The sequence below is a fragment of the Podarcis tiliguerta genome (genome assembly GCF_965153285.1).
Source record: "Podarcis tiliguerta genome assembly, chromosome: 5".
In the NCBI taxonomy this organism is placed as follows: Eukaryota; Metazoa; Chordata; class Lepidosauria; order Squamata; family Lacertidae; genus Podarcis; species Podarcis tiliguerta.
In genome coordinates this window covers 96,733,929-96,756,659 of record NC_139538.1, presented here as the reverse complement: position 1 = coordinate 96,756,659, position 22,731 = coordinate 96,733,929, and the positions used below count along the sequence as shown (strand labels likewise).

The 22,731-nt window shown below is 40.9% G+C and overlaps 1 protein-coding gene and 1 long non-coding RNA gene across 12 annotated transcripts in view; one reads left to right on the top strand and one right to left on the bottom strand.

The window, feature by feature from the left end:
* Window positions 1-22,731, bottom strand: part of LOC310677753 (uncharacterized protein) — a 148,976-nt gene that overhangs the window by 68,614 nt on the left and 57,631 nt on the right. For 2 of the 11 annotated variants that reach the window (XM_083440997.1, XM_083440996.1), the window contains exons 1-2: window positions 12,969-14,399; window positions 12,262-12,344 (exon numbers count right to left, since the gene is read on the bottom strand). In XM_083440997.1, coding sequence (XP_083297123.1) covers window positions 12,262-12,344; window positions 12,969-13,000 — 115 coding nt within the window. In that variant the 5' untranslated portion in view covers window positions 13,001-14,399. Of the gene's footprint in view, window positions 1-3,657; window positions 6,044-12,261; window positions 14,400-22,731 lie in introns of those variants that run through there. The other 9 variants (XR_014511397.1, XR_014511399.1, XR_014511400.1 and 6 more) reach the window with 9 other exon arrangements.
* On the top strand, window positions 15,020-16,448 carry LOC310677794. The gene is made up of 2 exons (XR_014511456.1): window positions 15,020-15,212; window positions 15,609-16,448. It is a non-coding gene; the product is annotated as an uncharacterized lncRNA (long non-coding RNA).

Genomic DNA, 22,731 nt, shown 5'->3' with positions numbered 1-22,731 from the left:
ATGCCAAGGTAAGTTAATTTTTAAAATAATGCTTTAATGAGCTATGCAAGAAAGGTGAAACTGCATGTCTTTTTAAAAATGCTGATTGTTCAGTTTTTTAGTTGATTTTCCTACTTTTTATCATGCTGACCTTAACTAGTCATTTGGATAGAGCAGAAATATATTTCAGATAATGTAATTCCTACACATTTTGAAACTATAAGCAAGGCTATGGAACTGCTACAAGTTTACCACATTCTCTATTTTGACCTGTATAATTTTTCACCACAGATATCGCAATAGTCTGAAATAAAAATGGAATTATTCAAGAAAACAGGCAAATTTGGGGCAACCTTATTAACTTACTTTATTCCAGTTATATTTTTCTACCTACTTATGGCTGTGATCCTACATACATTTTAAAATAATTCAAAGGTGCCTACTTCCAAGGAAATCTGCTTAGGAATTAAATGTAAAACTGGAGACATATAGTACTCCAAATTAGATGGGGGGAAACCCAGGAACATTAAAATAAAAAACATTTAACTCAATCACAATACAAACTGTTCTGATGGGCAAAAAGAAAACCATCAGGGACTATGTAAGCAAGTGTCTGAGTTGGCTTAGATACCAAACTAATTCTGCATTCAGACAATCCTCCAAACCATGAAGGAAGTCATGGGGAAAGTTTGCAGCCTTGGCCTGGAGGGCTTGCTCAAACCTTGCTCGTGCACATAGCAGCATTTGATAAGGCCAGAAAGTAATATACTTAGTTGTGAGCATGAGGAAAGGGAAAGGAGGAGCTCTCAAATCCCAGTCCTCCAGTTATGGTTTGAAGGACTGTCTGAATGCAGTCTGAAAGTGTAGCAGCTGTCAAAAGTGATAGTCACAAGTGTAGTTCCCCTGCTGTAACACAGTGGTACCTTGGTTTACGAACTTAATCCATTCCGAAGTCCATTCTTAAACCAAAGCGTTCTTAAACTAAGGCATACTTTCCCATAGCAGCGGGCAGGGCCGTCTTACCCATGGGCCATAGTGCTGCGGGGCACCGGGCTCTCAGGGGCGCCAGGCCAGGAGTCCAGGGCCCGAGAGCTGGAGTCCGGGGAAACGGCTATGGCTGTGGGCGATGGCCGGGGGAGAAGAGGGGAGCCCCAGGCCCCCCTGCCACCCTGCCAGAAACGGCGCCGAGCGAGGCTGAGGCCGGCGGAGGGAGTTCCCAGTGCCTTGCTCCACCACATTTGCCCCGGCTGGGCCTGGCCTTGGTGCTGGTGGCGGAACTGTGGGTCGCAAAGTCCTATCAGGACTCGGGGGTGGCCCAGAGGCAGGTACCGCTGGAGGGAGCCTCGCCACGGGGGACGGAGAAAACTTTGTGAGGCGCCCGCGGGGAGGGATGCTAGAAGTCGGGGCTGCTTGGGGGGCAGCAAAGGGGAGCATGAGCGGGGTCGGGGCTAGTCTTGTGTGGCTGAGAAGTTAGCAGGCAAAAAAGGCATTTCGGGGGTAACTTTTGTTTTGCATTTGGGGAGCCTTTTTGTTTTGCAATCTGTGTATGGTGCAGCTCCAGAGCTGCCTGTTCAGAAAGGAAGCCTTGTGACTTCCAAGTAAAGTGTGCATCCCTTGCAACTTCACAGTGCTGTCCTCTCCCAAATCCCATGTGGGATTTTCCAGTGGGATATACCAGTGAATAGGCTGGTAGCCTGAGGTTTGTGCTGGGGAGCAAGTCCGCTTGAATCCCGCGGGGTGCACTTCTGCCTAGACATGCATATGCTTGCAATGCAAATATACCTCACATAGCATTTAATGAATGTAGCCAATTAACAGCCCCAGGGAGGGGATCGCCTTCATTGCGCATCTTCTGTAACACTAGTCATCCAATGAAGCACAATGGTGGGAGATTCCTAGGCACAAATTTATTCACCCCGTACAATCCAGATGCTGTTGAACTACAACTCCCACCAACCGAAGCCATCAGGTATGGGGGCTGGTAGGAGCTGATGGGAATTGTAGTCCAACAACATAATATGGGGTGCGCCACAATATCTGCCCCTGCGGTACATAGTCAGACTATGAGATTTGTTGCCACAAGATGTGATGATGGCTACAGGCTTAGATGATGTTAACAGGATGTGTGTGGCATGTTCATGAAAGGTCTGTTGTGGCTATTGGCTATAACAGCTACCTAGAAACCTCTGTGTTTATAGGCAATATATATCTGAAGTGGGAAGTGCCAGGCACTGACCAGGAATTGAAGGAAAACAAAAGTCCTCTGGAGGTTTTTAAGCAGGGGTTGGATGGCCATCTGTCATGGATGCTTTAGTTGAAACTCCCGCATTGCAGGGGCTGGACTAGATGACCCTCAGGGTCCCTTCCAACTCGACAATTCTATGCTCTCCAGTGCCAGAGGCATCATGCCTCTGAGACTGTGTGCACACCATACTTCAAAGGAACGGGGGTGTAGGGAGAATCCAGGGCTTATCTGCAGTGTGGAAGGAAAGGAGGACATTTTTTCTGCCTCCCCACTTCCAGCCACTCTCTGAAGACTGGAGAAGAGACCCTCTTCAGAATATGAAGGGGGCGGGCAGGGGATAGCGTGGCTTTGTTTTTTGAAGCCTTCAGATCAGGACCAGACCATGTGAAAAATGAACGTAAGGTTTCAGCTGCAGTTCATTCATTTCGAGCTTTGTATTCTTGTTATAAAAAGTGTGCCGTTGTTGTGCCCATAGCCTTGGTTTAAGGCACCATTTAGCTCCCAGCTTTCTTATCTCCGTTTCTAACACTGTTGCAGAGCTACATTACTCAAGTCACCAACTAGAACTATTTTGCTACACTTGCTTCTAGAACGTGAAGCAACACAAATAATTTATTTCAGACAGCAAATTTCAGAGGTTAATGTCATTTTTGGGTATCACCCTCCATTCTCCTACAGTGCTTTAAAAAAAGCTTCAGTCTCTATGTGGGGTGGGGTGATGCTCCTCTAAAGTATTGAAGACCAGTCTTGAAGTTTTCTTTGGTGCTATTTCTCTTGGATGTCATGGTACCATGGTTGCCACCGCTAAAGATCTGCAGATGCAGTTGGAGGAGTACAATCTCAGAGAACGAAGGGAGAAGCAGTGGGACAGGTTATTTCTTGCCCGTCTTGGGAGCGTTCACCTTTTTCCACCACCATCCCTCCTCTGTCTGCCAGGCTTCATCCAGTCCCAGCCGCCTCCTGGCCCACCAGGCACGGGGTCATCTTCACAGCATCTCAGGATCTCTCCCTGCACCTCAACAACAGCACAATCAAAAGATCTGGCAATATGGTTTTTATGATGTGGTTTTCTGTATGATTTTTCTAAACCGCTCTGATTTTTTAAAGAATGAATAGCTATATATAAATGTTTTTATAAATAACATAAATGAAACTCTGTATTGCAGTGTGATGTATCTTTATTTTTGGTGTGGAATTTTATGGTTGCCATTCTAAGATACCTTGAAGACTTTTTTTGTCAAAAAGCAAATAAAAATAAGGCAATTTAAACTACAAATAATTTAACATGTCAAACATGGTACACTTGCCTCTTGAGCCTTGAGACTACACAACTTCTTTATCCTTCAAATATGTTTTCTCCCTATTTTTAAACATCTCAGATACTACAACTAGCTAATAGGGCAAAGTCTAAGAACATGAATGCGGAGGCAACATTCTCTCAAACCACATTTTATTGTTCTTTCAATTAGTAAAAATAGTGATCAGATATTCAAAACACAGGTCCAGACATGTAGCTCCAAAATTGGACTCGGATCCCTGCATTTATGGATAGCATACATCTGTGCTTAATTTTTTTTTTTTTTTTTTTGCTTTACAGTAATGTATTAGTCCAATTAAAACTCAACGGAATAAAGAGACACAAGAAACTTCGGATTAGAGCCTGAGAATGGAATATGCTGTGGCTTACCAAAAGAGTAACTGACTAGCAAAATTTGCTGACTTTAAAAACAAACATGGGCAGCAAAGATGTACAGTGGTACCTCAGGTTAAGAACTTAATTCGTTCTGGAGGTCCGTTCTTAACCTGAAACTGTTCTTAACCTGAAGCACCACTTTAGCTAATGGGGCCTCCCGCTGCCGCCACACGATTTCTGTTCTCATCCTGAAGCAAAGTTCTTAACCCGAAATACTATTACTGGGGTAGCGGAGTCTGTAACCTGAAGCGTCTGTAACCCGAGGTACCACTGTACTGTAATATGTACTGTAACACAATATTGAATTGTAGGATTGTGGTATAGTTCTTAAAACTCTTTTTATATAACACAGAAAACAGACTGTGGTTTCGAAAACAGAGATGATGATAATTATAGATAATTCTATATCATTCTGCACCATATGCTAATTAAATACCAAAATGTAAAGTGTTTTAGTAGCTTACTTTGTGCTTTACATTTATTTATGACTTCTACATAACACAATTCCTACTTAAAAGAAAAAATAAATCTTAAATTGATTATTATTATCCATATCATGACACCTGCCAATAATGCTATGCAGAGGGAATTGAAATTACACGTATCCATAACTTTAGCTTGTGATGAATTACAATTTTAATTATGTATTACACATTATTTCCTATTAAATTATCTACTGCATTTAGAAATATATGGTAATGTAGGAAAAACAACATCATGGTCTCAAAAAATGTACGGCTCAACTTGAAACACAAACACAAGTTGGTTTGCCATGTAACATATGAACATTGCTTCTGCAACTATTTCCCTTTCATTATGTTGACTTTACCTTATTAGCCATAGTTAATTAGGATAAGGCAATGGTTGCAAAAACCCTAACAACTTTTATGGAACTTAAACACTGAAACTCAGAAAAGTAACAAATACAAAACCAGTATTTTTTCCAACAACAGCATCTTCATCCCTACTTAGAATTTGCGGCTATATTCAGAATAATTTTTACTATTTAACATACACCACTCCTGTGCCTGCCAGGGGATGATTTCTGTCTATCCCAGGTGAGCAGGTTGTGTGCAGCTGTGCGAATGTGGAGGGGACTAGTCAGGAAGAGGAAATTCTGCACACAGATCAGCTGGCAGGGAAGTTGGAGAGGGGAAGGATAGAGCAAGGGATTGAGCAGATCAAGCTCTTCATTTTGAAATGAGCTCCCTTAAAATCAATGGGTCTTACGTACCAGGAAATTTACTGAGGAATAGGATATAAGTACGCAAATCCTAAATAAATGTGGCTGACACTGCTAAAACTACAGAGTACCAAGAATGAACTGTTTTGTCAAAATAAACTTTTTGATACCTATTTTCTTCCCTTTACAAAAACTCTGTCTTGCAAAGTGAAATACTGTGTTTGTTGCAAGATGATCTAACTATGTTATAAAGAAGCCCTTAAACTGCAGCTAAGTGGATGTTTCTGCTCCAATGCATGTCTTTATGTCAGAGAGCTTGGAACAAAAACACATAGCAAATGATAGCAAGAATAAAAGCAACGTTAAAAGAAAATCAAAGCATGCTATAATATCTTAGCAAAAAAAGCTTACTAATGTCTCTCAGCAGAAAAAAGGATGGCAAGCTGCATGGGCCTTTGTTGTGCATCTTTCTGAGTCATAATTTAAATTCAATACAATACTCATTCCAAACTCCTCAAAGTACACATAATTTCTCATTTTGAAAGCCTGCATGCTGGCATGGCCCATCCTAAGCAACACGTCTTCAGAGTTATATGTTAAGATAAGCAATACCTTGGAATTCTCACCCCAAAATATTTTCAGGGCAAAAGGCACGCTTTAAAGGGGACATGATATGTCATGAAGGAGATGTTGTCACAGTGCCTCACGGCGAAATGGATTTTATATTATTCAGACAACCGGGCGAACTCTTGCCGTCGTAGTGTGCCACACTGCGGTTATTTCACTTCAGCAAGAGGAAACAGGGCCCTGTGTGGTTGAGGTGGGCAGGCAATACGCCCTGGCCTTGCTGTGCTGTAAGGGCAGCCAATGGAAGCGCAGCAGGACGCCAAGGCAGGGATCAGCAGTTCAGCCCCTTGGGCCCAGGGAGCATTTCCATGTCCTTCTGAGTCATATGAAAAGGAAAAAGTCAAAAAGCGGCCCTGCTGTGGGAAGGCATTATAAAGAACATTTGCAAAATGGTTCCCTCAGTTTGGCTCTACTCTAGTTAAGATGTTTTGATAGATTCTCTATGGGGTTCAGATCAGGCAAGTTTGCTGGCCAATCAAGCACAGTAATCCCATGGGCACTGAACCAGGTTTTGGTACTCCCCAAATCTCTTTTCTGATGAGAGCAGCTTTTGCATCTCATTTGGAATCCAAGGACCCAGAGTCTGGAGGAAGAATGGGGAGGCACACAATGCCAGATGCTTGAAGTCCAGTGTGAAGTTTCCACAGTCTGTGTTGATTTGGGGAGCCATGTCATCAGCTGGTGTTGGTACACTGTGTTTCATTAAGTCCAGGGTCAACGCAGCCGTCTACCAGGAGATATTGGAGCACTTCATGCTTCCTTCCGGAGATGAGCTTTATGGGGATGCTGACTTCATTTTCCAGCAGGACTTGGCACCTGCCCACACTGCCAAAAGTACCAAAACCTGGTTCAATGCCCATGGGATTACTGTGCTTGATTGGCCAGCAAACTCGCCTGACCTGAACCCCATAGAGAATCTATGGGGCATTGCCAAGAGACAGATGAGAGACATGAGACCGAGCAATGCAGAAGAGCTGAAGGCTGCTATTGAAGCTTCCTGGTCTTCCATTACACCTCAGCAGTGCCACAAGCTGATAGCATCCATGCCACGCCGCAATGAGGCAGTAATTGATGCAAAAGGGGCCCAAACCAAGTACTGAGTACATGTGCATGCTTCTACTTCTCAGAGGTCCAGTATTGCTCTATTTGCAATCCTTGTTTTGCTGATTTCATTTAATATTCTAATTTTCTGAGATTGTTAATTTGGGGTTTTCATCAGCTGTACACCATGATCATCACAATTATAACAAATAAAGGCTTGACATATCTCGCTTTGCATGTCATGAGTCTATCTTATATATTAGTTTCACCTTTTAAGTTGAATTTCTGAAATAAATGAACTTTTCCACGATATTCTAATTTTCCGAGTTTCAACTGTCTATTTGAAAACTATGGCTGGTACACAAACGATCTGCAGTGACCATGGCTAAGGATAACAACTTATAAAGTGATGGGAAGGTTTAACTAATGCTTTTCTATACATATGTGTCCTCACAGCTTAGCTTACTGACCTAAACCATGATTCTGTGCTGTATGTTTGGGAACTATTATTTACATCTGTGTTAGGCCAATGTATACCCTTCTAAAAGGAATCAAATCCACAGGAATTGTCCAGAGAAAGATAGTGTGCAAAGTAGGAAAGAAAACAATTACAGCACTAGTTAAAAAATGATTTCTTTAAAAAAATTTAAACATTAAGGGAACCCACTTTGCAGCTGTCTCTCTTGTGCATATAATCCCTTATTAACTACAAAGTGAAGGCCTGCATTGTCTGACTTAGTTTTTCTGACACAGGCATGGATTCAACTGAACTATGATTCAACAGAAGCCACAAAGAATGCTTGCAAAAGGGTGCAAATTACCACAAGGTATGTATCATTATTATCATTTATGTTTCTAAGCCAACTTTCTAGTATGTATACTCTCCAGGCAGGTCACAGATCAACAAAATAAAGTATTAATAAAAACCATGGCAAAATATTTTGTAAAACATAGTTGCTCTGAATAATGACTTCTGACAGAAACATCCTCCTTATCTTGTGGAAGATAACCAAAAACTGGACCCCACAAGTCTCCTGATGAAGTGAGTTCCACAGCTGTGGCATCACAGCAAAAGAATGCCTGCCTCTTCCAATCCAAGCCTGTCTAAATTCTAAAATTCATGGGATACTCTGCAAGATTTCTCCTGACGATCTGTGACGAGGATGCTGTAGAGAAGGAACAGACAATATGGTACCCTCCTGGTACTGCTGAACTACAACTCCAATCATCCCTAACCAGTGGCCACGTTACCTAGGATAATGTGAGCTGTGGTGCAATATCTAGAGAACACCATGCTGGCTACCTATCTCTGTTACGTATAAGAGCTAATGCCCCAGTAAATAGAAGGCAGTTTAACATGCTGTTGTCACTTACAATTTTATTCTTAAAAACTGTTACAGAAAGCCAAGATTTACTAGTGCTTAATGATCCTAATCTGAGCATTTAATACCAATTTCTCAATCATATAAATGCAGCTTTTGATCTACCGAAATGACTGGGTTATCTATTGACTGCACACTCAATGCTGGAGTCATTCAAGGCCTAACTCAAGCGTTTCTCAAATTTCAATCACAGTTTTAGCTTTGCATACTCCTTACTATACATCTACCTAGCTTTATCAATACACCTAATATAGCAGTCCCAGTATGTCATCTTCAACAAGGATCTCTCGTTATGTTAATCTGCAGTTTGTGTGTATGCATACACAGAATTCAATGTCGCTACAATCAGGCCCTTCAGCTCTTGGGATACTGGGTGTCAATACCTCTTTCCATTGTAAAATGTGTGCGTTTCCTCAACCCAGCCCAGTCATGTACAGCTTTACAAAATACAATTGAGTAAGATTTTAACCTAGCAATGCATGGCTGCACTTTCACACAGATAGCGCAATAAAAAACCAACCCACTCATTATTACCAGTAGCTGCATCAGGATATGACCAGGGCAAGATATGATCATGGAATGCCCAGAAGATGCTATGATAACTTCCTTCTCAGGGGAAAGGCTCACTATTCTGAACTCAGTTCATATGGACATTTTACTACATGGCAGCGCATTCCTATCTTTCCCTTTCCATCACAATACCTGATTGCTATGTATTTGGGATCTCCACGAACCTACTCTGTATACACCCCCTTTACGAGTACGACGAGTCTATCTTAAACAAGAAACCGTGTGGGTGTGAATGTAAGACTTGAGCATTGTTGCTTAAGAAAGGTACCTCCATAATAACAAGAATCCTGTGAAGATAAGACAGAGGCTAAGCAAAAGTATTTGAGAAGCTGTGAATTTTTAAGAAAATGGAACTTTTTTTGCAGGAAAAATGTGGATAATAAAGAGAATTCCATTTATCATTTTAAAAGTTATCTATGTTTTCTGAATATATAGATGATGTACAATAGTATATACATCTAGTATATACATTTAGTATGCATATATTTGTGCATACTAAATGTGGGGAAATTCTGGTACTACTGTACGTTATTTCTTTGTTTTGCGCATTTTTCAAAAATAAAATAAATGTACTATGGGGGGGGGGAATACACCTACCCTGATCTTGCTTATTTCCTCCCCCCCCCATGCTTTTGCTGAATTTTTAACTACAGTTCCATTATACTTGGTGTAATAGGAAATAGTACTTTTCTAAAAGAAAACGAAGGCTCTCAGGACGTCCATTCTCATCTATTATCTTCACATGCGGTTATTTATCTAACCATAATCTGTCTGTTTCTAGGAAGTGGTCACTTCAGGCCTCATTTTATTTTACTGCTGGTTGCCCTTCTGCTTTTTACGCATATCGTAGTGCCTTTAATAACATGCTTCTGCCACGATAGGAAGGATTCTGTGTACATCTCCCAGGCTGGATAGCAAGCCATGTGCAGGACTGGGTGCGGCCCCTGTAATTCCCACACGTGGATTTTTAAAAGCTAAAATCCTGGTGATCAGCCATTCCAGAGAGGAACCAGAGGAAAGCATCCAGTCCTTCCTGCCCCCCCCCCCAAAAAAACTGCTGAGCAGGGGGGATTTCAGGTTTGTAAAAAAAGGCTGCATCACTTGTGCTTCACTGAGGTGTTTGACTGCAGTTTTATACACAGATAGATAGAGTACTTCAGTAGGGCTATATTGCATATAATGGAGCTCAGGACTCCCAACTTTATCTAGCTCTGGTGTGAATTTTACTTTTAAATAAGGAATCCCTTCCTGCTCAGTACTTGGTACAGCAAAACCTGCAATGCTGGTAGATTTTCATGAAGGAAATACTTTTTTGATACACAGTATTTCTTTGCCAAACCCTTGAAAAGGACAAAGTTAGGCAAGAAAGGTAAAATCCCAACTTATTTGTAGCATATCCAACACCTAAATATCACAATTATTATCTGTACACACCGTATATGCTATATATTACAGGAACACACTCACGCATGATCATAATTTCTGTCTTGGCACTAACCTAGAATTCTAGTCCTAAAAAGACTCCCTGAAATTATTCCCATTAATTTCAATACGCCTTTCTTCCACTGACTTGGCTTAGGATCACCGTCTCTGCAAGTACTTACTTTACAATGGTATGAAAATTGCAGAAGAGTAAATAACCTAATCATGTTGTTCCTGTTCATCTCTTACCAATTTATCCAATTGACTTCCTCTCACATCCCCCCAAATTCCCATAGTTAATTTAAAGAGAATATTATCTTAAGTATGCTTTCAAATGTGACTTTCCAACATAATAAATTAGTATCCACAATAACTTTTCTTCATATAACACAAAAACAAAATAGCCATAAAAATCTTGGACGTGGATGCAATTTACTGAAAGTACAAATGCTAAAAAGTGGTAGCGATTTAATACGTACACTTCTATTACAGTTGTTTGGGGAAGGCATAGGCCTTTCTGAACAATGAAGAAAGCAATGCTGTATTTCCTCCAGAATGTTTTATCTCTTTGGTCTCAGATTATCGGCATAAACACACACACCAGCTATAGACACAGATGTTATTATTTGCATTTTACATTATGTTACCATTAAACAATTCTCCACAAGAGCTACTACACGGCTGCCATCCTCATATTGGCTAATGTCTCTGTTTAAAAAGTGTCTCTATACAACCCCACCTATTTTTTAAAGTGTACTTAAATTTAGGATATACACAAGCAGATGTACTGCAATTAAATACATTCCCCTCCTTGGCTAAACTGAAATTTCCCATACTTGTCTAAAAAAAAAAAAAGAGGAAGAAGCTTCGACATCAGAAACGAAAGCTCGACCAAAGTATTTTTTTCATTTAGCAAAGAACAATACTTTCTTTTTTATCTATGCATATTTTAATTGGGAATATGAATAAAACTAAGCATATTAGAGGTTCAGCTTATGCACAGTATGAATATATCTAAAATGTACAGTGTTTGCCAAACTGGCTGACTGTCAAGTTCATCAAAAGAGCATCCATATCCACACGTTGTTTTGATGTATACATTGGTTTCCAGTAAAAAAAGAAAAAGAAAAGCATTTGCATAAATGCTTTTGTTATGAATAATTAAAAAGTAGACGTCCATATATTATAACTGGCCATAGACGCAATATGTATACATAGTGCAGTGACATACTTCAGATTCCTCTGGGGATTTTACAAAAATAATGTAACATTTATGATTATAATATTAATCCCTCTCCTTATCAAATCACGTATGGTACAGATGTGCCTAAATACATGTCATTGCACAACTTGGGCAAAGGTTATTGCCACTGAATTGTGTTACCAAAGAATATAGTTTTAAATGTTGTCGTTTTTTAAAAGCCTATTGGTTCCTCGATACATGTGAGCGTGCACCAGACAGACACGCAAAGCTTCGCAATAAGGGAGAGAATAAAGCTTCCAGTTCCAAGAGAAAGCATGGTCAAATAAAAGTCAGAACAGACTACACAATCTGATTCAGTGCCATATCTCTGCAAAGTGCCATTCTGGTAAAAAGGCATATCATCTATATAATAATTTTTATGTATCATGTATGTATACCTCCACCTACGCACCAAAAGGTAAGGAAACACACCACTCATGAAAACTTGTCAGTGAAGCAAAACCAAAACTGCCACAAGACCCATAACATTTGCATTCAAAAACAAACCATGCATCTGGTTTTCTGAAAAATGAAAGGTTGCTGGTTTTAAATCAGGTTGACAAAATGATAGAATGAAAACGATAGGCACAGAAACTGAAAAAAAACAAACAGTAACTACACAACATCCTTAAATCTAAAAGCCGTCATTTTTAGCAAGCCAGACTGAGACCCGGCTAGGCCAATGAAGATGTTGCTGGTTAGGTGGTCTAACTTAGTGAATCCTAGGACAATCCACCGATATCCAATCTGAGTGATTAAACGTCGTTTTCCTCTCGGCAATTTTACTCTGTTCCCCCACTCTGTTGTGAATGCTGCTAAATGTGAAATGTTGCGACATAATAATCAGAAGCATCTAAGGAAGGGACTGACTCTTACCCGGGGAAGAGTAGGAATCCGGCCACAAGGACAAGAAGCAGAGAGAGGACGGCAGTGTGTTCACCTTGCAGTTCTGCGGTCTCCTGTGGAAGCAGACGGAAGACACTCGGTGATCTCCGTGGCATTTCTTGATTTTGCAAGTGCTCACAGGCCTGGCAAATGTGGGAAGGCGGTCCTCACCTAGCAACCACAGGGCTCCAGCCTCGCAGCCACATGCTTTCCCCTGCCACCGCTGCCCCCCTGGCTGCCAGCTCCCAGCAACAACAATAGAAGAGGCAGAGAGGGGTGGCATGAGAGAGAAGGAAAGACACTGTGAGGGAGGGAGGTAGAATGAGAAAGGAAAGGGGGGAGAGGAGGAGAGGAGCGTGTTAAGCTTGTCTGGCAGTTAACAAGTCTTGAATGAAGAATGTTAGCAAACAGACAAACAGCATGCCTGGTGCATGCTAATGTCCCTGGATTCACCACTGACAGTTTGAATAATTCAGTAGGCAAGGGAAGAAAGAAAGAAAGAAAGAAAGAAAGAAAGAAAGAAAGAGTCTCTTCACCCCTTTTGAATGCATGCAGAAAAAGTATCTTTTCAACTTTTCCCTTTCCCTTCGCCCATTTGGATGGCAAAATTCAATCATAATTTCAGATAGACTTTGTAATTCCTGATTGTCTGCTCTCCCCCCCCCCATCCTCCTATCACCTATTTTACTGCTTTTTACCTTGAAGTTGGCACCTGTCCTGGAGGTAGCATTTTTAATGCACCAGCCCTGTGTTTCCATTAGGGTGGAGGATGAGAAGCAGAAGAAAATGCCAGGATGCTTGGGCAACCAAAACATGTAAATATTTCCACTTGTATCGGGCTAACTTTTCAAAGGGGCGCAGGTGAATAGCCTTTCCCACACAGGAGATTCTCTTATACATTCCAGACAATCCAAAAGAGAGAGAAAAAGCGGGGAGGAAGGAGAAACGCACCAGCATTCTATTCAGAAAAGGAAAAACATTTTTAAAATATCACATTTTCATAGCTGGGTTGGTAAAAAGAAATAAACCCCCCGATAACGAGAGAAAACAGCAGGGTTTGGGGAAGTACTTAAACCTCAAAGCAGAGTGCAGTAAAGGAGATGAAAAAATATTCCAAATATTGTAAGAGGGGGAAGAGGAGTTAAAAATACAGCCAAGGGGAAGGGGAGCAGAGGTCCTTTTTGGCCATGTTTTAAAAATAATAATACAAAAGTTTTTGAAGGCCATCTGAAGGGGAGGCGGCCCTTGAAGCAAGCGGCAAAGGAATCGCCTTGCCCTCCCCCGCTCGCTCTCTCTCTCGCGCGCAATCGGGCCGAGGCGAGCGAGACGGAGCGCGCGGCGGAAGCCCAGGATGAAGCAGGCGCGGCCCAGACGTACTTACGCGCAGATGCATCTCTCGCTCGCGCGCGCGCGCACGGGGGCGCGCCGACACACACACGGTTCCTTGCGCCAGATCTGCGACGCACCGAGGTCTCTTTGCTTTGCTTTCGCTCGCCTGCCTTCGGCCGCCGCCCCTGCAAGCCAGCAAGAGCTCTTCCTCTGCCAGCCCAATGCGGGCTTGGGCTTGTGACGCGGCGGGGGGGGGGGCGGAGGACTGGTGCAATGGCAGAGAAAGAAGGGAGCCCGAGGGGGATCTGGGGCTGGGGGGGCTTCGCACGCGCGCGCGCACGACGCGCCCAGATGCTGTAGAAAGGCGCTTTGCTGAATTCAACTTTGGAGGCGCCTCCTCCGCCTGGTCTCCCCCGCCCGACTCGGTGCCAAAGAGGAAAAGGCACACAAAGCCCGGAGAGAAACTCACTCCATCTTTAGAGAGAGCGGGCTGCGGGTTGGCAGTGCAAAGCCGTCCGCAGGCCCCGTTGGAGAAGCTGCGCCCGAGGCGGGGAAGGGGAAATCAGGGCAGCCGCTGGCGGAGACGAGAGAGGCGGGGGGAGCAGCAGCCCTCGCGGAGCCCTCGTTTCCCGCCGCCCTTCCTTCGCCAGCAGCTGCGCAGCCCAGCCGAGGCTGCTCGGCCCTCGCAACGAGCTTGGCAGCGAGTCAAGCGCCGATAAGCGTTTGGGCGAGACGGCTCAACTGCGGGGCTGGAAGAGAAACAGCTGCCACGGGCGCGCCTGGAGGGAAGGGGCGAGGCGAGCGGGCGGCCAAGCGCCCCCCCTCGCGGCCACGCGCGCCCCGGGGCTGCCCCACGCGGGGGGGGGGGCATCCTGAGGAGACTCGAGGAGTCGGGCCAAAAGCCCGTGGCTAGTTACCCAGTACTTTTGAAAAAGGGCCCTTTGGTGCCCGCCCCCGGTTGACACTTCCTGCCGACTTTCCAAGCACAGATAACCCTTCCATTTCTTCGAGGAAACGAAGCCTCCGCCTCCTTTATATATGTATGAGGGAAGACACGTTCAAAGAGAGATACTGTGTCCCTGTCTCTTCTCCGGCCTCGCTCGGGGCTTTTCCCACGTCGCGCTCCTGAGGCGTCGCGTCCCCGGCGAAACTCCCCTTTGCCCGAGAAGGCTCCCCCCCCCCCCGACCCGGGCGAACTTCTGCTCCCGACTGATGCGCCGGACGAAGGTGGGCTCTTCTCCGCGGACGCCTTTCCTTTTCCATTTTCAAGGTGCGCCCTCCTGGCGTCGGGGCTGGGCTGGCTTCTGCTGCTTCGGGCGCTGCGTTTCACGTGTGAATGTGTCCCTGCCCAGGGCGACAGCTCTCTCTCCCCCCCCCCCGCGCCCCCTGGGCTCTGACTCGCAGCTCCGCCTGGGCTGCTGCTGGGCCGAGACAGACAGGCATTGGAAAGTGGGGTGAAAGTGGACTGAAGGCGCCCCTTGCCTAGCTTCGAGGGGGGAGAGGGTGCTCAGCAGACCCTTCCACCACACTTGGCAATGTCTTCCTTTCTCTTCTGCTTTGTAGATAGATCGACCCGTCACACATATCTCAGCCCTGAGATATTCAGTCAAAGGGTGAGCAAAAAAGAAAGTGCAAGGCCTGCACAACCCCCCCCCCCCACACACACAGCAGCAACAACAACAACTCTATTTCTTGGTGTGCCTGCTTTGGCACACATCAGCATTTCTACCCATCCAAGTGTCCTTTTGCGTCACATCTCACCATTTCAATCAACCAATTGAAATCCCACTTTCATATTTTAAATAGATAGATAGATTTCCCCCCTATTGGTGTATTTGTAAATCAGCGTATTTTGTACGGCTTCTCTCTCTCATACACACAGATACGCACAAGCTTTATAATGCTCGATTACCCAACACATTTTTTAAAGGATGCCTTGCAATATTCGAGCACAAAATCTCAGACTTCTATGAAGATACTTTGCCAAACCTGCTCTACTTTCTCTTCAGAAAATGGTGCAGGACTGCAGCCTCAGGGAGCAGCTAGGGAAGCTGCTTTTGCCTGGATGTGGAATTGCCATCATTTCATTTTGACTCAACTCTCTTCAAATTCTGCTGACAGGATTATGACAAATATTTGCCCGTGTACTGCCATGAGGAAAATTCTCATTAGAAATAGCACCTTTTGTTCCTAAGAACTGACAGGAAAATATATCAACTGGAAGAAGTCAACTGTCTAGTTTTGCTTTATTCAAAATATTTTCCACTTCTGGGATAGTGACCACCTTGCCTTTTACTTGACAGCTCATCATAGGCAGGCAGCAGCGCAGCTCATCCCCCTTCCCAAATGCAAGCTCATAAGTAGTACTAGAAATCCACAGCACTGAAATTATCTGGTCTCCTGTCCATTTACATAGTTTGTCTATATTTAAGCTTACTTTGAAACAGCAAAGCTCACGTTGTAACTACTGCTAGTCTGGTGGGCATCTTATCTAACAGCTAGTATAGGGGAAACAGCCTATTTGTCTTAACCAGAACTGCAGCCTGACAGTGTATATATAGCAGCGAGTTACAAATATTGCAATACATGCCAATTTCCCTCTCCCCCCCTCCCCCGGCTTTGTCCACATTTGGCCATTTTAAAAAGGCACCTGCCATCCTCAGAAAGTGTCTCAGAAAATTTGGCTTCCCACGGACCTTGTCTCATCTTTGCTTTGGTCTGCTGCTGCTGCTGCTGCTGCTGCTTGCTTGCTTTTGAGATGGAGAGGATACACGAATGTTTTTAATATCTGTGTTGAGATACTATGATACGAAAATTGAATAAAACCATTAAACCACCTATTCAATTAACACTCGTTTCCCATTATTTATTCTGAAGTAGAGAATCATGAATCAAGCATATAGTAAACTATAAAATATTTCTGCATTGACACAGATTTGTAATATTATCTTAAATGCTGGTTATCTGCCACTAATAAATTATATTTTCAGATGCAAAATGCAGTAGCGAGATGAATATATAAACCCCACCCAAATGAATTAAAACTTTTACTAGCTCTAGATCCACAATAACATTTTATCTATCTTTTATTTGTTTACATTAATCATGGGAGCATATGGTGGCAAATTTACTTTTGATTTTATTCAGTAAGAAACAGAAATGTGAAGTATACATTCCTTCTGAATTATTGTATGATTTTATCTTTTGGAGATGACATAAACCAACACTTAAATGGTTCTGGAAAGTGAAAATAATTACCTGGATACTTCTGAAGCAATCTTCTCTGGTATGAGAATTTTAAGAAGACAGAGAATTTAGTGATTGTTTTTTTGTCAGTGAGCCATATTATGGGGTTGTTGTTTTTCATTTTCTTAATGTTTACTTCAAGCAATTTTTTTTTTTTAATGTCTCTCAGTCTCTTCATGTCTGTCTGTGTTCAGGATATATATTTTTTTAAAACACAACAGTTTTTTTATTTGTAAGGATTAAAAACTCTTGATAGAGACTTGAAATATTCTAGGAAAGACACGTTTCCTATTTCATAAATCAAAACTACATAAATGATTAATTTTAATATGGCACTTGAAATGGCAAATATTAAATGCTGCTGTCTTTTAATACTGAGATTTTGGGTGACACAAGGACAGAATTACTATACTTAATATTCTCTTGTACATGTAATTAGCTACACATGTTTTTACTTGTGCTGTATTTCCTTATGTGAGATGCATCTGGTGGCGAAAGAGCCATCAGACATGAAGCACAGCTGAGAACGGCAGCGCAGCACATAAGACCATAACACTGCACTATGGTCACAATCCACACAACCACCATGGAAAGGAAGGAGGAAACTGTAGTGCTCTCCTTCAGCTCCCATCAATTTCAATAGGACTTCACTGTCCTATTTCGTAGGGAACTTGGCACCGAACTGGTAAACCTATATAAATGATACTTCGGATGTAGAACAAAGTTTCACCCCTCAACACACAATTTGTTTCCACATAAAAAATAAAAATAACAGTGCATTGAATTAGTCGAATTAGTGAATTAAACACAGAGTATTGAGAGGTTACTTTCCTTTTTTAAAAAATGGAGGGACAGAACAGCTTACTTTAAAATACATTTTCAGCAAATCTAAAGCAGTAAAGATTCACATCTGCTCAGTATCAACACACATTGGCTATTAACACTGGATATTAATATTCATGGGTTTAAAGAGCTATTTGGTGTACCATATAATTAAGATAAAAATAAATATATTTCATATATTTACTCTTAATACTACCTTCATCTTTTCACATTGCTTTAACTTTGCATTATGTTGTATCAAAACTCATTTCACTGCAGCACATTTGAACCCCATTGATATATAAGAAAGTCAATGCTACATTTTTAATACTTGCTATATTTACGACACATTATATATTCTGTCATTTACTAAGCTGCTTCATTAGTATCTATTTGCGAAACAAAACAGCCACTTTCAGTGTATTGGACAGTAATTCCAAAATAACGTGGTAAGAATTAACGTGACTGTTGTTATGCTTAGCTTGTTGCTATGGCAGTCCCGTCACTGACATCTAAGATTATGCTAATATTTAACAAAAATTTGCTTTTCCTTTAATATTTTATTCCCCATATAAGGCAATAAATAAATATAGGTTCAATAATTATAGACAATATTATTGGAGCTGTATTTCAAAAACTTTACCCTTCTCAGCCTTCTGTATGCTCATCTGCTTACTTAGGTGTGCAGCCTTGTCATGGAATGATGCCCAACTAATTTTTATAATTTGGATAACCCTTTGTATCATTGAGTTTTTATGCTAACCCATTTAAATGCATTCCCCCCCCCCATTTGTACTGTTTGGAAGGTTCCAAAAAATACCCTTCCAGAATAGACTTTGCTCTGGTGGTATGAATACACCAGATACAATATTCCATATAATTTTGGACTGCCTTCTCTTTTATACTCTTCGGAGACACCTATTGGTGACTCCTTTGAAGTTTAAAGTATCTACTTGCAAAGAATTTGTAATGCAATATTTGCTGAGGGGTGATATTCTTGAAACTACTGAGATTGGTTTCAGGATATTTAGCAGAGATTTTTAAAGTCAAATCTGAAGTTACTTAATATTACTTAATGTTGGGTATTGAATCTTTTGTATGTTTTATGTGTTTTAATATGTCCGGATTACCAATGTTTGAGGACCCCCCCCCCTTATGATTTAATTATCTAAATTATGGCAATAAAGGCTGGATGAATGCATGAGACAACATCAGCCCTCCATTAAATATACTGGATGTGATTTCCCCCTCATCCTTGTTTTTAGGATTTTCTGCATCTATTCACATTTTTGCCTATAAAGATGTGGGCTTTTGCCTTTCTCACTTTTATTTTTAAGGTAGAAATTTTACTTATTTCATTTTAAAAATGAAGCACTGTGATACAATAGTAGAACTCTACCCTAGTTTGATGCACTTAGCAGTACAATCCTATACATTGAGTTCAGTGGAGTTTACTGCCAGACAATTGTGTATAGCAGCCTAAAGAAGATAAGCACAGTGAAATACTTGAGAAGCACTTTTGAAACCCTTTTAATATTTGAAACACAGTGATCTATAAACTGAAAACTACATAGATAATAAAATCTTATGAATTTACAATCTTTCCTCAGTGAATTTTGTGTATCATGCTAATAATGACACATGGACACACAAGCTGGGCTTGGCCACTTAATTTCCCCACTAATTGTAATCTTGCTTCAAAAAAATGACGCAGTAGGGCTGATAGCAAAAAATATTATTTTAAAAGTATTTTTAAGCAACTTGCACATTTATTTTCCTTTCAGCATTTACAAATATTTATGCATTGAACCATAACAGAATATAAATAAATATGTAAAATAAACATGTGCTATGTGTTAAAAATTGTGTGGTTCAGAAAATTGCTCAGAACTGCAGGTTGTAAATATTTCTTCTCAGTTCATTCTAGACCAACCTATTTCAAATTTCACCAGTAAGTCAACTGCAATGTTTTTAAAAAGCCTTCGCCACAGTAAGTAATGTTAATTATACAAAGTACCACATTCTGGACTCTTCAACTTTTAAAAATGGAAGCATTGACAAGGATATAATACAAATTGGTTGATACACTTACATTATATGCAGTATTATATTAATGTGTCATGAGGCTTTCATTCTAAAACTTGTGATAACAAACTTGAATGCTCTTGCTTGGGCTTAAGGTTCTTTCTTTTCAGTGGTGTTGCTTATGAATAAGGAGCAAGTTTTATTACCTTGTTTCAATAAATAATTTAATCCCCATTTAGAAGGGAATTATAACACGGACTGTTTTACAACTAGCTTCAACCTTCACTCTGCCTGCACTCCCATAAACAGAAAAGTCTGACTCCAGCAAGAGAGATCCCAAAAATGAGATTTAAAAGTGCTTAATTTTGGCTGGATTTGTGTGAGAGAGACTTATCACACACACACACACACACACACACACACACACACTTAGAAGGACACACTTGGCAGGCTACTGGCTTTTTTTTTTTTTTTAAAGCCTCTATATATGCACATGCAGTTTTTCTGCACAGGTAGCGATCAAAATAGCTTTCTGATCAATTAAGAACCCGTATTTACTAAACAGCCAAAATGCTTTATATTCTGTCAAGGTAGACCAACATATATTGCTTTTTCTTTGTGTAATGTTAGACACATTGACATTTTTAATTATAACACAATATACATTACAAAACATTGTGGGAGGGAGGGGGAAATAAAGAAATGTGGTGAATATTAATTGTTGTTGTTTTTAGTTAGGAAACAATCTATGCAATATATAACCATAGTTTATACACAGTGGGAAAATTACAATAATATATTTTCAAATATAAATTTGCAAATGAGTGTATAATAAGAATAGGTCTCCACTATGGTGATATTAATTCTCTCGAACTCTTCACTCCCATTAATGGAAGCATATGAAAATAATAGAAAAGAAAATACCCAAAAATCCTTAATTTGAAATTAATAATGGTTATACATGAGAGAAAGAAAGGAAATCTAATACTAAGAATATTTCCCCTTCAGATTTGCAGCAAATGCCAGGTTCAACCACTTAGACAAAACTTCTCTTTGCTTATCCTCTTTTTAAAACACATTAACTTTAACCACATTACATATTCTGTAATCTAAAGATATACAGATATACAACCTAAAGGATTATAAATATTAAGGAAAACACCTCATTTTGGATTTTTTGGAGTTGCCACAGCTTTAAAATTATTTAGTTTATTTATCATCTGTCTTTGATTAATTAGGTGGCCAATAAATTAAATTACTTGAGCTTGTGTACTGCTACATTTATGTGGATATTTAATTCATGGTTACTGAATGTGAGAGGCCTTGGTATTAAAGTGCAAGGGTCATCATCAGTACTTGCTGTCTTCAATATTTATTTAAATATAGAGTGTCCACTGCTAGAGTGATCAGAATGCAAAATGGCTTTAAAATAGTTAACAAGTTCAAGCCCCATCAGTATTGTGGAAAAAGTTTAATATATACTGACTATGAATTGAATTCAGTGATGTCTTGTATGAGCCGATGAGCATTTTGAGTAGAAAGCCCCATTGGGTGAGCAGGGTTCTGCTCAGTGTCTGGATCCATGTGGTTGGCTTCAACTTCTGTCACATGTGATTCCTAATTCTAGATGAAAAATGATTTGTTGTTTCACCCACAAACACAAATTATCTGCCAACTTTGGATGCAACCTTGAAAGAAAGGTATATTTAAATTGTTTCCCCTTAGATCTGGCAAAGGTAACTGTATGACCTGTGTACTTTAATTTCAACCTCAGTAAGAACTACCAAGTAAGTCCAAAAACATGCGCCCCCTACATTTTCCTGGCCACCACAAAAATCAGTAATGCTTCTTACATACAAATGAGTAAACACCACACTTTTTGGTTTTTCCAGAGCAGAAACAACAGTTGACAATACTAATATCTAACGTCTCATTTAAGAAAATAAAAATGGCGATTTATTACCCAGGGTGTGCATACAAGTTGAATATAAGCAGAAACATTTTGCTAAGGGCTTAAAAATCTATTGTTACCAAGCCAAGTGCTGTAGAAATAAATGCTCTTTAAAATCACTCTGAGAAATCTATTAAAATAGTTCTTTTGGGTTAGGTATGACATACGAGCTAGTTTATAAAAATAACAACAGCTAGATGTTATGTGTATAATTTAAAAGAGAATTTGGAAGCTGTTCAAAGCATGATTGGTCCCTGAATACAAGCACATCCTTGTCATTTATAAAGGCACAATCCTTAGTTTTATCTGCCAGCCCCATAACTGAAATTAATGGGAGCCCTGCTGTACATGAAGAGCATGACAGTGGCTTGTTTCTTTTTCAGAGCTTCCATTCATTTCAATGGACTTCCTGAAGGATTACTTGATTACTCTACATTTACAGTATAAGTAAACAAATGTTGCTGGCAATTAAGTAAATGCTTGACTTTACCTCAAATACTGAGATCCAACTGTTGGGTAAATTGGGCATGACCATTTTCAAAGCACATGCGCACACAGATTCTCAGTAACTACTTCCTTACTTAATAAATTTCTTCTTTCAGAAGTTTGAAAAAGGCTAATATGAGCAAGTATTCTGCAGTCAGGGATGAAGCTGGTTCTTTCTTGACATTAGCTTATTGTTTTAATGTTCGTTTGCCATCCTATGCACATTTACTTGAGAGTAACCTTTGACCACCTGTGAGATTCATTTCAGAGTAAAAATACCTAAGGTTCTGCTGGTAATGTCATATAAGGCAGGTTATGGAACTAACTAATTGAATATAATAATTGATTAAGTTCATTTGAATCAGAATTGTAAACCCTGGGGTCATCTAGTCCAACCCCCTGTGATGCAGGAATTCTGCCGACAGCCATTCCTGGGTGGGTTGGAACCACCAGCCTTCTGGTGAACAGCCAGATGCACTGACCCATTGCGCCGCAATATCTTAGAGCAGGCTTCCTCAGCCTTGGCCCTCCAGATGTTTTGAGACTACAATTCCTATCATCCCTGACCACTGGTTCTGCTAGCTAGGGATCATATGTCAGGA